Source organism: Micropterus salmoides, unplaced genomic scaffold (assembly GCF_014851395.1).
Source record: "Micropterus salmoides isolate LMB-PRFRI ecotype aquatic unplaced genomic scaffold, ASM1485139v1 Ms_hic_scaffold_15, whole genome shotgun sequence".
In the NCBI taxonomy this organism is placed as follows: domain Eukaryota; kingdom Metazoa; phylum Chordata; class Actinopteri; order Centrarchiformes; family Centrarchidae; genus Micropterus; species Micropterus salmoides.
In genome coordinates this window covers 967,546-985,947 of record NW_024040596.1, presented here as the reverse complement: position 1 = coordinate 985,947, position 18,402 = coordinate 967,546, and the positions used below count along the sequence as shown (strand labels likewise).

The following is an 18,402-nucleotide window of genomic DNA, read 5'->3' as shown; positions in this document are numbered from 1 at the left end:
TTAAACATACTGATGGTGAGTATGACACACTGATGGGATCAGTGCTGGTGAGTCAACAAGTCTGACTCAACATGAGCCAGTCAAGTCCTCCAACTCCTTCATCTCTTCCTCTTTCACCTCCACCTGCAGCACGTTAACATCAACCGGAGCTGCGAACGAAACACAGGTTATTACTTCATCTGACCGGCTACACTGACGGACCACTCGCTAACCACCACCCTCAAACGGGGACTAAAGGAAAGGATTAAACTGTGTGTTTATCTGCTCTAATGAAACTGCTATTGTTAGCATGTCTGGGTAACAAACGCTACGGTCAAGGATTAGCGTTAGCATATCATTGGCAAACTGATATTTTTTCTGGGGTTAGAGGTTATGTTAAAAACAGATGCTATCAGAGTTTAGCTAACGTTTGCGGCTCTGTCCTGATCTTTATGACATGAGGAAGTTTACTATGTCAAATCATTCGAACATTTTTTCCTTAAAACTTACTAGTCGCTATTTAAAAGTGACTAGTCAGTTTTATTTATTAGTTACTGGTAACTACCACTGTGTTACTATCAACAATTGATTAGATTCTAGTGCCTAGTTTTTAGTTAGCAGTAACTATTCCATTAGTTACTAGCAGTGTTGGGCAAGTTACTCTGAAAGTTACTTATTACTACTTAAAAAAATAACAATATTACTTTACTTATTACTGGGTGATAAAAGTAACTAGTTACGTTACTATTAAATCCCGACTTTTGACCTTGCTTTTACAAAACGAAAAACGTTGCTTAACGCTGTGCTCTCCTGACAAGTGCATCATCACTGGCAGCAGCGGCTGGAGTTTCTTTCAAATTCAAATCAGCTTTATTGGCATGAATGTATAGCAACAATTTTGCCAAAGCCACATGTAAATTACTTAAAAACTTACAATTAATTTAATACATTTCATTAAATAAGGAAATAAAACAGTAAAAGGTGTGTTTGTGTGTGTTAATAAAAAATGAAATAATAAAAAAAATATATAAAATATACAAATTCTGTAAAAATAAAAGTAAATAAGTAAAACAATAAGCGTGTGTGTGTGTTAAAAATAAACTAAGTAACACATTAACGTGTGTGTGTTATATTATAATAATATATTAAAAATAAAAATAAAATACTTGTGTGTATATTAATTTAATTATTAGTAATTATTTAAAAAACAAACAAAAAAATCAGTATCAAATGTGAGATTTAAAAACACAACAATTACTAAAATATCAAACAATCAAAATAATAATAATTTGAAAATTTGTACAATTATTTATCAGTCTGAGTTTCCACTGGTTGTCCTCACTTCAAGGCATGAGGAGACATATTTTGCAGCAATTATATCACATTTGAGCATTTCTCCCAGTAAATAAGGGAGTTTCTGTGGGTCTGATAGAAATTCGAATTCGGGGTATATTTAGGAAATGTTTGCACATTGTTTTTATTTTAGTGTTTTATATTTAGGGCATGAGGTGAGAAAGTGCAGCTCTGTCTCTACCTGTCCTCTGAGTCTCTACCTGTCCTCTGGGTCTCTCCCTGTCCTCTGTCTCTGGGTCTCTACCTGTCCTCCGGGTCTCTCCCTGTCCTCCGGGTCTCTCCCTGTCCTCCGGGTCTCTCCCTGTCCTCTGGGTCTCTACCTGTCCTCTGTCTCTGGGTTTCTCCCTGTCCTCTGAGTCTCTACCTGTCCTCTGTCTCTGGGTTTCTCCCTGTCCTCTGAGTCTCTACCTGTCCTCTGGGTCTCTACCTGTCCTCTGGGTCTGGTTCTCTCCCTGTCCTCTGGGTCTCTACCTGTCCTCTGGGTCTCTACCTGTCCTCTGTCTCTGGGTCTCTCCCTCTCCTCCGGGTCTCTCCCTGTCCTCTGAGTCTCTCCCTGTCCTCTGAGTCTCTACCTGTCCTCTGTCTCTGGTTCTCTCCCTGTCCTCTGGGTCTCTACCTGTCCTCTGGGTCTCTACCTGTCCTCTGTCTCTGGGTCTCTCCCTCTCCTCCGGGTCTCTCCCTGTCCTCTGAGTCTCTCCCTGTCCTCTGAGTCTCTACCTGTGCTCTGTCTCTGGGTCTCTACCTGTCCTCTGGGTCTCTCCCTGTCCTCTGGGTCTCTCCCTGTCCTCTGGGTCTCTACCTGTCCTCTGAGTCTCTCCCTGTCCTCTGAGTCTCTACCTGTCCTCTGTCTCTGGGTCTCTCCCTGTCCTCTGAGTCTCTCCCTGTCCTCTGAGTCTCTACCTGTGCTCTGTCTCTGGGTCTCTACCTGTCCTCTGGGTCTCTCCCTGTCCTCTGGGTCTCTACCTGTCCGTCTCTATCTGTGTCTTCTCTTGTGGTAGCCAGCTCTGTCTGTGTCGACCCTTTTCTACGTCCAGGCTGTGTTCACTCAGTCTGTATGTTGTCAATATTTTTCTTAGTTTAGGTTAGTTTATTGTACTCAGGTAATTTGCCAGTGTGAATTCTCTTTTTAGGGTCAGATAACACTGTAATTTACTTGTTTGTGTTTTGGTTGTTTCTTTCCAGTATTCAATATATATTTATTTTTGCTTGTTGATGTTTCATGTTACTGTGCTGCTTCAGTAAATCAGATGTAGAACTGCAGCTGAAAGCATTTTGCTGGTCGCACAGAGTTTACAATGTTCTTTGCATCTTAGACTGTGACACAGCAATGGCAGTAGATACTTACAGCTGTGGAAAGAACCCCTTACTCCCTTGTTCTCCGTTCTTCCTTTAGCTTTTTGGCTAACAGCTGACTTGAACAATATCAGGCCCGGTGCCGCTGACCTGCAGCACGGTCGAGCATTCAAGTCAAGAATGCTGCGTTCAGCAACGCAGCATTACTTGGATTAGTAACTGTAATGTTATTACTGTTTTGGAAATAGTAATCCCAATAAAATAAAACGTTATAAATGAATGACTAGTAACAAAAAACATTTACAAGGAGGAATAAAATTGTTACTAGTATCTAAATAATAGTGACTAATAAAAGGGGATTAGTTACTAGTAACTAATGAAAGTTACTAGTAACTAATTTAAAGTACTAGTATGTAAATAATAGTGACTAGTAAAATGGAACTAGTAACTAATGAATAGGTGATATCTGAACTGCAGAGCCTCGTAGATTTTAATAGCACTGTGCAATTAAATAATTAAGAACTACTAATCAATAGTGTCTAGTAAAATGTGAATAGTTTCTAGTAACTAATGAGTAAGTACTAGCAGCTTTTAAATAGTGACTAAGTTTTAAGGAATAAATGTTCAAACAGATTGCCATAGTTTACATTCAGCAGCTGACATTAACAAAGATAATCTTACGTTAGCCAAACTGTTGATTAAGATCGACTTTCCTCTTTTAACATTCAACCTGAAACATACTGACTGAAAACTTGAACAAGACTTTAACTAGCTCGACAGACACTACATGTGTGGTTACCGTCCTCACTTTGGGCAGCAGAGTTGATGATCTGCAGCTGGACGTTCTCTCCGTTCGGTAGAACCACCTGCTGGGTTCCTTCACCAGGCTGCCGCCCCTCATCGAGCACCTCCTCTGGGCCCCACGCCCCCGCTGACTCCCCAACAGGAGTCTGCAGGAAGGAAGAGGGAGGAGGAGGAGGAGGAGGGAGCGGCTGCAGGATTCCCTGTCAGAGGAAACACAGTTTATACTTCAGCCCCACTGGGACTGATTGGGAACCGATTGGCGTTTTCTGACCTGCAGCTGAGCAAAGATCTTCGGCTGCAGAGACGAGAGAGAAGTGAAGAGCTGAACAGCTTCAGGAGACAAAGAGTCCACAGCTGGAGACATAGAGTGGAAACGTGGATTACAAGGACAAAGTATTGTCTACAATGCTGCATTCAGTTTAACCTACATTTGGAGTCCAGTAGATGTGGCGTTGAGGAGAGCGATGTGTTAAAGTGATTACAGTGATTTTACAGTATTGATGGCGCAGATATTTGTAGGAGCAGCTTACTTGAAAAAGGTGTCAGTCTGTCTGGCTCCAGCTTCCAAACATGGACGACTGAGTGATCGACTCTGTGGTCAGTTAGAACATCGTCTATCGCGAAATAACTGCTTTACGAGGGGAACTGAAACTGCTCGTTTTGTTTAGACATTCTCAATTCAGTGCAGTGAATAATACGAAGTTCAATAACACGTAACGTTCTTGTAAGCCGTGTACTAGGTTGCTCTGTAAAAACCTCGTTGATAAAACAAAACTAAAACGACACATGAAACAAGTGGAAAGTCCGCCTTCACGGTTGAATGCATGCACTCTCCCGCGGCAGGGGAACACTTTCTATCAGGGATAACCACCTTGGGACGACACCGGACAGTGGCGGCGTAGCGTCCTAAAGGATCCGACTAGTTGAGACACATTTGTATCAACGCCATAACGTCGCAAGGAAGATATTATTGTAGAGTTTTCGTTCAGAGGGGGGCCATAGGGGGGTCCAAGGTCTGTGTTACAGGAGCACTGGCCCCTGTTGGCTCCCCTACAAAACCTGTGTAATGTGTTATTTTGAGGGGACAGCAGATTTACACTGTTATACAGGCTGTACACTCACTACTTTACACTGGAGCAAAGGGTCATTTCTTCAGTGTCAAAGATATAATCAGATATTTACACAAATGTGAGGGTGGACTCACTTTGTGAGACACTGTATAAATAACAGTTTAATATATTGTAATGTAATCTGTATAGTCATTATTAGATGATATAGTTCAGACATGATGGATGCTACAGGATCTACACACTTGATCAGTCTTCTCTCCGTGCTGCTGTATCATATGAGATCAATAAAGTTTGATTGCGTGAGTTACCTTGAGCAGCAGGACTCAGGGTCAGGGTGGCGGCCTCCATCACAGGATCACTTCTGTCTTCTGTCCACTAGAGGGAGACACTGACTTCAGACCACAGACCTGATTCAAAGCTGAAGCATCGACCAAAACACGAGTCAAACATTTGAGTAACATCTCATCTCCTCTCAAGAACCCTGTTTGGATTCAGACTCAGCTGAAACGTTATCATAATATCCATTTTCTTATTCTATCTATGGATGATTGCCTCCCCAGCCCTGCACACTGCCCCTGTACCTGTCACTGTTTCTGCTTCCATCGTCCTCCTTCTGCTGCAGCTCCTCCTCTTCCTTCTTCCATCAACTGTTGTTTATAACATATATAAATATATAATATGGCCTATATGCCTATACATAAATGCATTTATAAATAATCTCAGGTTATAATAGCATTACTTATCAGTGCCTGTGCTGGCTCTGCCTCAGCACCTGTCCACCAAGGAACAGGTCGGTTAATTTGGCGCATTCAGCTGCCTCTTGTGCCAGCTTTTTTCTTCTAATTTCACATTTTACCCCCTTTCTTTCTTTCTTTCTTTCTTTTCAACCTGTTCTGTTGTCACACAACCCTGGGCTGATTTCAGCCACGACAAAACGTATTGAGAGTAAACTCCCAGTTGGAAAGTCCTTTCAGATTTCAGCAAAAACTCGGATCGGTCCAAGTTGGGAGGGGCCGCTCGTATCCTCAATACTGAAAGTATATATTCTGATAAGTCTGATAGACACACAGACGGTCACGGATCATGAACATGAATAAGAAACTGAAAAATAAAAGCTATTGAACAGCGGCTGGTTCGGCCTGAAATAGACCGCCTGTTCGGGATTGTTCCCTAAATTCCCGTTGGCCAGTCCGCCCCTGCTCTCAAGCTTTAAACCTGCAAGTTGCCTTTATTATAAATTATTCTGACATGAAGCGTGTCTCCTGGTTTGAAGTGAATTGAAAACACGGTGTAGTATTCTGATGAATGTCTACCTGAGGGTCTTCGAACAGTTTCAACGCTTCACTTCAACCGAGAGTTGACACTTTGTGATGTTTCAGCTTTTAAATTTAAAATACAAATAAAAAGTGTGTGTGTGTGACCTCAGCGGTGGTGGTCAGCCCCAAGGCCTTCTGGGATTCGTGGATGTGGTTCTTGATGTCGTTGACAGTGGGGAAGTATCTCAGGTCGTGTCTCTCTGGAGGACTGATGCATTTACACAAGTCCTTCTCCACAAACCGCCTGAACACACACACACACACACACACACACAGCCTGTAAGTCCAGGTAACTGACGTCATCGATTGCGTATGTGGATCACAACACACCTGCGGTGGTCACAGGTGCGCTTCCTACCTGAGCTGTTTGCGGACGCTGTAGACCTGACGGTGACCTGCAGCCACCAGCTGTCTGATCTTCTCTGCCACCTGAGGGTGGAGGCGGGACGGGATGACTCCATCCTGGGGGGGGGGGGGGGGTTAGCATGCTGCTAATACAGAGATGCTAACAACAAACTGCCATCATCATCACTTCAAACAGCCAATAATCAAAATCTACTTCCTGGTTTCTCCTCTGGCGCCACCTTCAGGACAGACTTTACATTACTGGTACCGACTCCTGGAAACTCCTCAAGGACCTCCACAATGTTTTAAAGGTCTCCTGGAATGTCTTCAGAAACTTCCTAAAGGACTTCATACAACCTTCTCAAAGACCCTCCAGGACCTCCACAGGACCTCCTTGAACGTTCCCAAGGACCATATAACCTCCTCCAGTAACCCTTCCTTCCAGGACTTGTAGAACCCTCTTGATAACTCCTTAGATCACCTCAAGGACTGCTTCCTCAAGCATCATTTAACCCTTCTCAAGGTCAGAAACTCTATGTGGACTACTGAATCCCCCTCAACGACCCCTGGAATCCACTCAAGGATTCTTAAATCAATGCTCTGAACCTCCTGAGGGCCCCTAAAACTTCCTAAGGGACACAAGGACGCATTGCACATCCTCAAGGACTTCCTGACATTCCTCCTGGACTCTCTAGTGACGTCTGAACCCTCAGTCTGTAGAGTCTCCTACCGGCTCTCCTGTCTCCTCTTCCTCTTCCTCCTCTGGCTGTGTGGGGGGAGGGGGGAGGTCAGGGGGAGGTGGGGGGATGGGGTCCACAGTGTGATACAGGTGAGCTCTCTCTGTGGGGAGCTGCAGGTAGAACCTGCAGACAGAAACGGGTCAGCATGATGTAGAGTCCAGCAGCAGGTTAAAGGAGAGAACATGTTGTACCTGATGACTCCACCTGTCTCCAGGTTCTGGTTCTTCAGGTTCTGGAAGGCCTTCTCCTGCTCCTGCCTCACCATCTTCCTGTCCGCCGCCGGCTCCGTGGGAACTCTGAACTCCGGAAACTTACGAACTTTCTTTATGTAGATCCTGAAACAGATGAAGGTCACTGAGCGGCGCTCACCTTTCAGATCACCTGGACAGGTGGCTCTGTGTGTGTAGTTTACCTGGCGTGTGTAGTTTACCTGGCGTGTGTAGTTTACCTGGCAGGACAGGTGGCTCTGTGTGTGTAGTTTACCTGGCGTGTGTAGTTTACCTGGCGTGTGTAGTTTACCTGGCAGGACAGGTGGCTCTGTGCGTGTAGTTTACCTGGCGTGTGTAGTTTACCTGGCGTGTGTAGTTTACCTGGCAGGACAGGTGGCTCTGTGTGTGTAGTTTACCTGGCGTGTGTAGTTTACCTGGCGTGTGTAGTTTACCTGGTGTGTGTAGTTTACCTGGCAGGACAGGTGGCTCTGTGTGTGTAGTTTACCTGGTGTGTGTAGTTTACCTGGCGTGTGTAGTTTACCTGGTGTGTGTAGTTTACCTGGTGTGTGTAGTTTACCTGGCGTGTGTAGTTTACCTGGCGTGTGTAGTTTACCTGGCAGGACAGGTGGCTCTGTGTGTAGTTTACCTGGTGTGTGTAGTTTACCTGGCAGGACAGGTGGCTCTGTGTGTGTAGTTTACCTGGCGTGTGTAGTTTACCTGGTGTGTGTAGTTTACCTGGCAGGACAGGTGGCTCTGTGTGTGTAGTTTACCTGGTGTGTGTAGTTTACCTGGCGTGTGTAGTTTACCTGGCAGGACAGGTGGCTCTGTGTGTGTAGTTTACCTGGCGTGTGTAGTTTACCTGGCAGGACAGGTGGCTCTGTGTGTGTAGTTTACCTGGCGTGTGTAGTTTACCTGGCGTGTGTAGTTTACCTGGTGTGTGTAGTTTACCTGGCAGGACAGGTGGCTCTGTGTGTGTAGTTTACCTGGTGTGTGTAGTTTACCTGGTGTGTGTAGTTTACCTGGCGTGTGTAGTTTACCTGGCGTGTGTAGTTTACCTGGCAGGACAGGTGGCTCTGTGTGTAGTTTACCTGGTGTGTGTAGTTTACCTGGCAGGACAGGTGGCTCTGTGTGTGTAGTTTACCTGGCGTGTGTAGTTTACCTGGTGTGTGTAGTTTACCTGGCAGGACAGGTGGCTCTGTGTGTGTAGTTTACCTGGTGTGTGTAGTTTACCTGGCGTGTGTAGTTTACCTGGTGTGTGTAGTTTACCTGGCGTGTGTAGTTTACCTGGCGTGTGTAGTTTACCTGGTGTGTGTAGTTTACCTGGCGTGTGTAGTTTACCTGGCAGGACAGGTGGCTCTGTGTGTGTAGTTTACCTGGCGTGTGTAGTTTACCTGGCGTGTGTAGTTTACCTGGCGTGTGTAGTTTACCTGGTGTGTGTAGTTTACCTGGCAGGACAGGTGGCTCTGTATGTTCCCTCTGCGTGTTCACAGCTCCTGTTCGGCTGCTGTCCCTTCCTGCGAGGTCCGAACTGACACTCCATCACGATCGCTCTGCTGCCTGAAACACAGACTAAATGCTGTCTGTCTTTCTTCTTCTTCTTCTTCTTCTGTCCTTTAATTTAGTGGTGGAAGAACTACAGTTTTTCAGAGTTTAACTGATCACAGTCTGAACCAGCTGCTGGAGATAAAGTTAGAAAACAGATCAAATGTATTAAAGCATCATTAGGCAGAAATCCTGGACCTGTGTTGACGAACGGGATGCCGTCGTAGGGGACGTACTGAGACTTCCACATGAGTCTGGTTGCTGGTTTGTCCACAGACGGAGACTGACGGGTCCCGAAGACACAGCCGGTCTGCTGCTTATGGAGCAACAAGATGGCCTCCAGCTCGGCCTCTGAACAGCAGAAGCCTCTGTAGGAGTCTCCCAACTTCTGCTGACACCAGAGGAGGATGAGGAGGTTTGATAGATTCATGATAAATAATAACATGTATGTGTGTTCACACTGACCTGAGCATTACGGAGCCTCAGGGCCCAGCTGGGGGCCCCGCAGAGCAGCGGCTTCACACTAGAAGAAACATCCAGGCTGCTAAAACAAACACCAACAATGTGAAAATAAATTTAGGACAAACTATTATTTAGATACCAGAACTTTTTTTTTAGTTATTAGTAACTAAAAATGTTACAACAAGCCATTTAACTAGTAACCCAAATTACTAGGATGAAAATTTAACCACTGTCTTTTGGAATAGTTACCAGTAACCAGAGGTGGGAGTAAGTCACATGTCCAAGTCACAAGTCATTTGACATTCTTAGGAATTCAGTTTGTATGATCATTTTGGAAGACGTAGAGAGTGTTTCTGTTCTAACTATAGTGACCTATTCACAAAGGTTTTCTGTTAGTCTACTATTGGTTTCACTAATTGAAATGGGGTAGAAAAATAGAAACCTGTGTCAGTAACGGAAACCTCTTACCATTCCTGTAAAATTAGTTTTAAACGCCTGTTCAAGGCAGATCCAAAGTAAATTGAATGCAGTTCTTGAACCGTTTGGAGTATCTGCCTGGTTTTGGGCTTCTCTGAAAGAAACACTCTGCAGTGTCTAACCCAAAAGAATCACTGTAAGTGCTACTGGAATTGATTAATATCAGTTTAAACAAACTAAAACTAATTTATTTTTGGTTTCCGCTTGAAAATTTTTGCTAACAAATTAGCTGTGGTGCTGCAGCATAAAGCCTTACCTGGACCAAGTTTACATTTTATACCAATACCATGAAAATGACTATTTTCCACAGGTTTTTCTGAGTGTCTGTCTCAGTGTATTTTTTCTAAACAGCTCCGCCCCTTGGCGGCAGGCGGCTGCTGCTGCATCGCTCCGTATCAGCCGGCAGCTCGACACAGACGTGTTTTTTACTGGTAGATCATGAACTTCCTACTTAAAGCTGGATATCGTTATTTGCAGATTTTTATTGGCTACACATAAGGCAGGCATGCTGTGGTGATCGTATTTTGAAATGGTTTGCACTGGTCAGATCACGAGGATTTTAGCTTTCTAGCGGTGGATCATATGAGTATGAAGCTAACATGGCAGCTGTGTGCACATAGCGAGAGCATGAGAGTCATCAGGACCTGTTACCACCAGGGATGTTAAGAGGTTTTCACATAAACTTACAACAGCACCAAAGTGCAGCCAAACAACTGGGTGTACTTAATGCTCAAAGTCAAGTCTCAAGTCATGAACACCAAGTCAAAGTCAAGTCTCAAGTCATGAACACCAAGTCAAATTCAAGTCTCAAGTCATGAACACCAAGTCAAAGTCAAGTCTCAAGTCATGAACACCAAGTCAAATTCAAGTCTCAAGTCATGAACACCAAGTCAAGTTCAAGTCATGAACACCAAATCAAATTCAAGTCTCAAGTCATGAACACCAAGTCAAATTCAAGTCTCAAGTCATGAACACCAAGTCAAATTCAAGTCATGAACACCAAGTCAAATTCAAGTCTCAAGTCATGAACACCAAGTCAAATTCAAGTCTCAAGTCATGAACACCAAGTCAAATTCAAGTCATGAACACCAAGTCAAATTCAAGTCTCAAGTCATGAAAACCAAGTCAAATTCAAGTATATGTAAATGCTCCGTACTTGTATAGCGCCTTTCTAGTCTTTTCTAGGCTTTTTACACCACATCTGCATTCACCAGTCACACACATTCATACACTGAGCCTAAGTGCTCAAACGGAAACTAACATTCATACACTGGTGGAACAGCCACCAGGGGCAATTCAGGGTTCAGTATCTTGCCGAAGGACACTTCGACACGCAACCTGGAGGAGCCGGGGTTAAAATGATATCTGAACTGCAGAGCCCCATAGATTTCAATGGGAAAAATGTACAATTGCTAGTAACTAATTCCATTTTACTATTATTACTATTAATATTATTATTGACTATTATTTAGATACTAGACCAGTACTTAATCTTTTGTTACTAGTAACCTTTCCATTAGTTACTAGTAAGAATTAAAATGTTACTATCAACAAGCTGTTTTACTAATCATTAATAAATGACTAGTAACAATGAAAATGTTACTAGTATCTTTTGGAATAGTTACCAGTAACTAATTAATATATAGTAAAATGGAAATAGTTACTAGTAATTAATGACTAAATACTAGCAGCTTTTAAGTAGTACTAGTAAGTTTCAAGGAATAAATACTTGGCATGCCACACATGTTCATTTTACCTGATGGCCGGCGGCGTCTCACTGGGAGGTTGGCTGGAGTCTGTCCCCGTGGTAACAGGGATGTTAACAACAGCACCTAAACACACAAACGAAAATCTATAATTATCAGCTCCTAATTAGCGCCGCCCCTCTCCCTCCAATCAGAATCCTCCAAGTACAGATCCAGTACCTGCTGGGCTACTGGAGATCACAGCCAGCTGGGATCCTGAGAGCTGATTGGACGGGATGACAAACACCTCTCTGCTCTCTGATTGGCCCGCCACGATCACCTGACACAAAACACAATCATTAAGAGAACTGATATTAAATAAATAAAACATTAAACATAGGACTCACTCTCACCACGTGTTCACCGGGCAGCGTCTGACCTTGCTGCTCCACGATGATCAGCTGGTTCTGCCACACCGCCGTGGGCGGAACCAGCAGCTGTGATGTGACCCAGGTGTCAACAGCTGGATCGGAGGGGGCGTGGTCAGCTGCAGGAGGAGGAGCTGTTGTTTCTTCGGTCACAGTGTCTGGAGGTCTTGGGCGGCGCAAGTCAGCAGAGGGGGCGGGGCTTAGGGCCTCATCTGTTTCAGGTGAAAAGAGGGAGGAGGCGGAGCCAAGCGTCAGGTCTGATTCAGGATCTGCAGACTGGAGTGAAAAAGTCACAATTAGTCCATCCACTAAAAAATGGATCAGTCCCAAGCAAACACGAACGGCTACACCTTGGGGGGAGGTCTCTGACGGGGGCCCTACACCTTGAGGGGAGGTCTCTGAGCGGAGGCCCAAGTCTCTGAGAGGAGGGTCCCTACTCTCTGACGGGGGCCCTACACCTTGGGGGGAGGTCTCTGACGGGAGGCCCTACACCTTGGGGGGAGGTCTCTGACGGGGGCCCTACACCTTGAGGGGAGGTCTCTGAGGGGAGGCCCAAGTCTCTGAGAGGAGGGTCCCTACTCTCTGACGGGGGCCCTACACCTTGGGGGGAGGTCTCTGACGGGAGGCCCTACACCTTGGGGGGAGGTCTCTGACGGGAGGCCCAAGTCTCTGAGAGGAGGGTCCCTACTCTCTGACGGGGGCCCTACACCTTGGGGGGAGGTCTCTGATGGGGGGCCCTAGTATCTGAGGGGAGGCTCTAGACCCGACAGGAGGTCCCTACTTTCTGAGGGGAGGGTCCCTACTCTCTCAGGGGAGGCCCTAGACCTTGTGGGGAAGTCTCTGAGGGGAGGCCCAACTCTCTGAGGGGAGGCTCTAGACCCGATAGGAGGTCACTACTCTCTGAGGGGAGGCCCTAGACCCTGAGGGGAGGTCTCTGAGGGGAGGCCCTAGTCCCTGAGGGGAGGTCTCTGAGGGGAGGCCCTAGTCCCTGAGGGGAGGTCTCTGAGGGGAGGCCCTAGTCTCTGAGGGGAGGTCTCTGAGGGGAGGCCCTAGTCTCTGAGGGGAGACCCTAGACCTTGAGGGGAGGTCTCTGAGGGATGGCTCTAGTCTCTGAGGGGAGGGTCCCTACTATCTGAGGGGAGGCCCTAGACCTTGAGGGGAGGTCTCTGAGGGATGGCTCTAGTCTCTGAGGGGAGGGTCCCTACTATCTGAGGGGAGGCCCTAGACCTTGAGGGAGGTCTCTGAGGGATGGCTCTAGTCTCTGAGGGGAGGCCCTAGTCTCTGAGGGGAGGCCCTAGACCCTGAGGGGAGGTCTCTGAGGGGAGGCCCTAGTCTCTGAGGGGAGGCCCTAGTCTCTGAGGGGAGGCTCTAGTCTCTGAGGGGAGGCCCTAGTCTCTGAGGGGAGGCCCTAGTCTCTGAGGGGAGGCCCTAGTCTCTGAGGGGAGGCCCTAGTCTCTGAGGGGAGGCCCTAGTCTCTGAGGGGAGGCTCTAGTCTCTGAGGGGAGGCCCTAGTCTCTGAGGGGAGGCCCTAGTCTCTGAGGGGAGGTCTCTGAGGGGAGGCTCTAGTCTCTGAGGGGAGGTCTCTGAGGGGAGGCCCTAGTCTCTGAGGGGAGGTCTCTGAGGGGAGGCTCTAGTCTCTGAGGGGAGGCCCTAGTCTCTGAGGGGAGGCCCTAGTCTCTGAGGGGAGGTCTCTGAGGGGAGGCTCTAGTCTCTGAGGGGAGGCTCTAGTCTCTGAGGGGAGGCCCTAGTCTCTGAGGGGAGGTCTCTGAGGGGAGGCTCTAGTCTCTGAGGGGAGGTCTCTGAGGGGAGGCCCTAGTCTCTGAGGGGAGGCCCTAGTCTCTGAGGGGAGGCCCTAGTCTCTGAGGGGAGGTCTCTGAGGGGAGGCTCTAGTCTCTGAGGGGACCCTGTCTGAGTGGCTTCAGTCAGTGTTTTGGAACCGTGGAGTTGCACCATGAGTTGGGCACTGTTTTGTTTGAGAACTCTAAGTTGCAGAACACCTGCTAGTTTGTTTTCTTTTGTATTTCTGTAGGCTTATGGCGGCTGATCCTTTTGTTCTTTACTGTGTTTATGAGCTAAGTAACTGTCTTTGGATAAGACCCTCTTTTGTTTCATTTTGTTTTGTTCATTTGTCAGCACCTTTATAGCCTCTTTTTGTTGTATTTTCTTGTGCAAACGCACTGTCTTGGTTGATTAAACCCTTGACTTTAACCAGAATCTTCCAGTTGTCCCAATCCACCTCATTTTCAATCCCAGTCACGTGTTACTGCCCTTCCTTAATGATCCGGATCAAGAACAAGAGGACGTCCTCTCTGCTGCAAGCGGCCAGGTAGCGTCAGTCCGACTCACCTGATCAGGTCCAGCAGCGGTGTTTCTGTCGGCCTCAGTCTCCATGGTAACTCAGTCACATGTCTGTGTGACATCACCACCTTCATTTAAGAAGACAGAACACGTGGTCTTTATTTAGTAAAGCTGCGCTTCGACCATAGGAATTATACCCCGGAACTAGAAACCTCTGAAGGAGGTTTCCACCAGAGGGACCAGGGTCTACATGTAGTTCTGGGGTCTTTACCCCCCAAAAGGTCCCTGCTCGGAGGGTTGTACATTCCAAAAGTACCAGTACTTTGGGGGGGGCGGGGCTTGCCCTGCAGTGAATTTCTGAATGGGCGAGTAGAGGCTACTGGCTTTAACTGGAGAATGTCGGCTGTTTTTCTACGACTGCTGCTCTTTTTTCCACCGTTGTTTGCAAACCAGTAAATCACAACCAGCAGTCAGAGAGCCGCACGAGTCTCGCCGCCGTCGCCTGAGATTCAGCATTAAATGTGTTGTTCGGAAACAGCAGCCAGCGTGCAGCGGTGTGTCTACAGCGAACAGCTGATGGAGTTGAGCTACATACTGGGTCCTGAGTTGTTGTTTGAAGTTTTAATCAGTCAGGAGGTTTTTCCTCAGAGCTGAAGTCTCCTCCTCTCCAAAACAAGCTGAACAGCTGATTACAGCAGGTAATAAAGCTCGTTAAACATCCCGTTCCTGCGACACTCAGGCGACACAGGTGTGATGCTGCAGCTGATGTGCAGCTCCTGCCGGCTGAAAATGTTTTAATAACCTTCCAAACTGTTTTATTTTTGTGCTGCTTTCTCTGTGCTGGAGTTACTTTAAGAACTTGATGGTTTTATCCAGTTTGTTATTAAATGTGTGACAAACTTTACCGTGTGGCCTCTTCATGACACCCCCACACAAAAATAGCTGCTTTAATGGTCAAACACAGCCTGTAGTTTTTCATTATATTCCATCAAATCTGATGTTCATTTACAAATGTAGGAGAGTTCCAGCATGGATACAAATAATGATGCCTGTGCATCGCTGTGTAGGGCGTGCAGGCCTACAGCCTACGTCAGCTGATTAATCTGCCTGATCTTCACAGGTCCACGGTGGAAACGCACACAACAGTGGGCTGAAGGAACCTTTTGGTTCCTTGAAAAGAGATCCGGTAGCCCACTTTTGGCCGACAGACGACGCCATCGTCCATCGGCGATGGCTGACAGACATCACGACGTGGAGCAGGCATCGTGATTGCACAAACTTTACAAACTCTGAGCTCCACAACAGCTGATCAGAATCAGTTCAATCAACTGTGAGTTTGTTGATGGAAGCGCATGTGAGGGGATAAGAAAAAAAAAAGCCTTCATCAATTTAGCAGACTTGAATTTCCTTAAAGAATGATAAAGTGCTTGAACTCTCCTACGTTACATCGTAAAGTATATTCATTTATTCAGCTGTAACCTGACGGGACAAAGTGCAGGTGGAAATAACAGAAGATGAAAATATGGATCAAACAGAGAAAACACAGTTTACTCATGTAGCTTTGATTATAGAGCCACAGTCTGACCCCGTAATAATTATTCTTTTTTTTCCTGGTTCAAACTGACTTTACATTTTTAGACATATATTTAACATTAAAAAATCTCATTTCTAATTCAATGAAATTCTGTCAAACACATTCAGACTATTAATACTGAAAAAGTCCTTTTAAACTACATTTACTTGTTTGAGCTGCTGCACAGTCGTCCTCACCATCATCTCCTCCAGCCTGATCACTACGGTGTGATCAATCACAACATGACAGATGGTTGTTCATTGATCAGTTGCAGCTTTCACACATTAGTTTGATTTAAACAGCGACTACTGCAGTAAAGGACAGTGTTTTCTTCTGTACGATGTCCGGAGATCTGTGTCCTCACAGCGCTGACAGATTGATCATAACAGAGGTCATGTTAAAGATCATTTTTGGGTAACTAACTAAAATCTAACCGGGATTTTGATGTTTGTAAACACATAAACTTCTGCTGATGAAAACGTTAAAGTTTTGAGGAAAATAGTCAAAAATGAAGGACAGGCAGCAGAAATACCCCCCCACACAAGTTTTGATTTTTATAGATAGGAGAAATATCTAATTATAATTATTTTGACTGATATTGCGATCTGATTTGCGGCATTAGAGGGAACGATCATTTTTACATCACTATTCTAATTTTCATTGAAATTAGGGCTGGACGATACGGCCAAAAATGTAGTCACGATAAAAACATTTCATATCGTTTGAGATCGATACTTATCACGATAGATGTCAAATCATTATATCTTTCAAGTTTAAAGGCAGATTTTTGCTCCTGAGTGAAAATTGAAGAAACCAGATGGTTAATTATGTGGTTCAACTTTTCTTTATGGTCAGAATGTGACAAACAGTTGATGCCAACAAGTGGATCGCTTCACAAATCTGAGGCAGAACATTCAAAACTATTTTTTTTTACTACAAATATGATTAATCTTTTTTCAACAAAAGTTTTTTAATAGAAAAATTAAGTGCTAATTTGTCCGTGATTCAAATGAATTAAAACAATTATTCATTTACGATATAATGAAATTTATTATATTGATATTGAGCATAATTATATTGCAATAATTATCATTATTGTTTTATTGCTCAGCCCCAATTGAAATACAAATTTAAATGATTGTGGTGTTTACAGGATCTGAACCAGACGATGATTTGTAGGCACCTCCTGCCATTTGAAACATGCAGTAGGCCAGATTGTGATTCAGATAAACTTTCGTTGAATTATTCAGCCCTAATAAAAACCTTCAGACAAACTGCGCCTGGTTCTGCAGCACCGTGTCCGCTTCATTTAAATAAAACAAGTGAATTCAAACAGCTTAAGCGCCTGTTGGACCGGAACAGATGTGTGGCTGCAGATTTAATCACCTCTGCTCAGTGTCAAACTCTCTGCCCTCACTTACAAACTGTTTATTTAAATATAATTATAATATATTAAACCAGACAGGGCTGGTGTATGTACAATTACAACCGGAGAAAATTAAATCAACAAGTCAAACAACGTTAACTTTGCCATTATTTGAGGATGGAAGAGATTTACTGAACTGTAAAACGACACGGAGCAAGTAAAATTATTGATCATCTGAATCATGTCTGGTATTTTCTAAAATATGTCGGCTGCTTCATCAGAGGCAGAACTTATTCCGGTTCAGTAAACCCTGCACTTCTTTATGTCGTTTATAACCTGAGAAAAATGACCTCAACACTAAACTCTGACCGTTTTTACATGTTTCAGTTAGTTTGTTACTCCGCCATGTTGGGCTAACGTGTTAGCATAAAGCTAACGACGCTACACAGCGCTGCTCCGGCAGTTAGCTTGATGCTAGCTGCCGTTAGCTGCCGTTAGCTGCTCTCGCTGCCCGCAGACTGAGCGGCTCAGCTGAGAGATTAATATGAGAGGGAAATGAACTCGAGTCTACTCGCCCTCGTCTTCAGTCTGTCGCCTCCCTCCTCTTCCGCTCGCACCAAGCGCCGCTCGCGTTTTTTACTACAGGCTCGGCCGTTTTGACCCTCTGAGGACGCCGTCGGTTCGTCTCGCACCAAACTCTATGTATAAATCCAGCGGGTTTAATGTTCTCCTGCCTCTCTCTTAATGTTCACACTCTGTATATGAACATGTTAATATTTGGCACACATTGAAATGTTTTACTCTTCAATTCGGCATGTTTTTCACATCTAAAATCAATACGCATTAACGTACCAACAACCGTAGTGGACACAAAGTACACAAATCCTCTACTTGTATAAAAGTACAGATATTGCTAAATATTACTCCACAGTAGTCTTATATTTAAATTTCTACTTGTGTCAAAGTACAAAAGTACTTGCTTTTAAAAATATTTAGTAGTAGTCTGGTTCTTCTGTGTGTTTGGGGTTGCTGACAGAAACACTGGCATTCATTAGAAACAGGCTGTCCTTTCAATAATAATTGAAGTTACTCACTTATATGTGTGTCTGTATCAGTGGTGGTGGAAATTATTACACAGAAATTAATATAATAATAAGGAAAAGCAGCAGACCTTAGGTAAACATGAACTGTTAATTTCATAGCATCATATGTTAAGGAAACACTATGGAACTATAGAATCCCTAATTTCCAGTTCAAGAACGTCCCTCTAAACTGCATTTAATAATCTGACATTTTTACTCCATCTTATAGAGACACCTTATTAATAATAATCTTTTTTCAAAACCAAATGCTTCATACTACATAGCAGAAGGGAGTTAAAAACTTAATTTTACTACTGTGACAAATAAACCTACCTTGTACCTTGTTTAAAAAGAATGTCAAACCAAGCTCCATTTAAAAA

At 44.8% G+C, this 18,402-nt stretch overlaps 1 protein-coding gene across 11 annotated transcripts; it reads right to left on the bottom strand.

The window, feature by feature from the left end:
* Positions 1-11: 11 nt before the first annotated feature.
* LOC119903748 (calcium-responsive transcription factor-like) lies at positions 12-17,612 on the bottom strand. Of its 11 annotated transcripts, none has more exons than XM_038719977.1 (16): positions 17,516-17,610; positions 14,050-14,129; positions 11,689-11,979; positions 11,516-11,615; positions 11,347-11,422; positions 9,117-9,195; positions 8,850-9,039; positions 8,555-8,666; positions 7,092-7,235; positions 6,891-7,023; positions 6,174-6,277; positions 5,921-6,059; positions 4,808-4,874; positions 3,701-3,783; positions 3,434-3,629; positions 12-149 (listed from the first exon to the last, which is right to left on the bottom strand). In XM_038719977.1, the coding sequence occupies exons 2-16, from the start codon at positions 14,092-14,094 to the stop codon at positions 67-69; spliced, it is 1,842 nt and encodes a 613-aa protein (XP_038575905.1). In that variant the 5' UTR covers positions 14,095-14,129; positions 17,516-17,610; the 3' UTR covers positions 12-66. The 11 variants fall into 11 exon arrangements, 8 of the variants coding, with proteins under 8 accessions (XP_038575905.1, XP_038575906.1, XP_038575904.1 ...); XM_038719978.1 differs by having other exon boundaries at positions 16-149; positions 3,425-3,617; positions 17,516-17,612; XM_038719976.1 differs by having other exon boundaries at positions 16-149; positions 3,425-3,629; positions 9,117-9,192; positions 17,516-17,612.
* Positions 17,613-18,402: the final 790 nt, after the last annotated feature.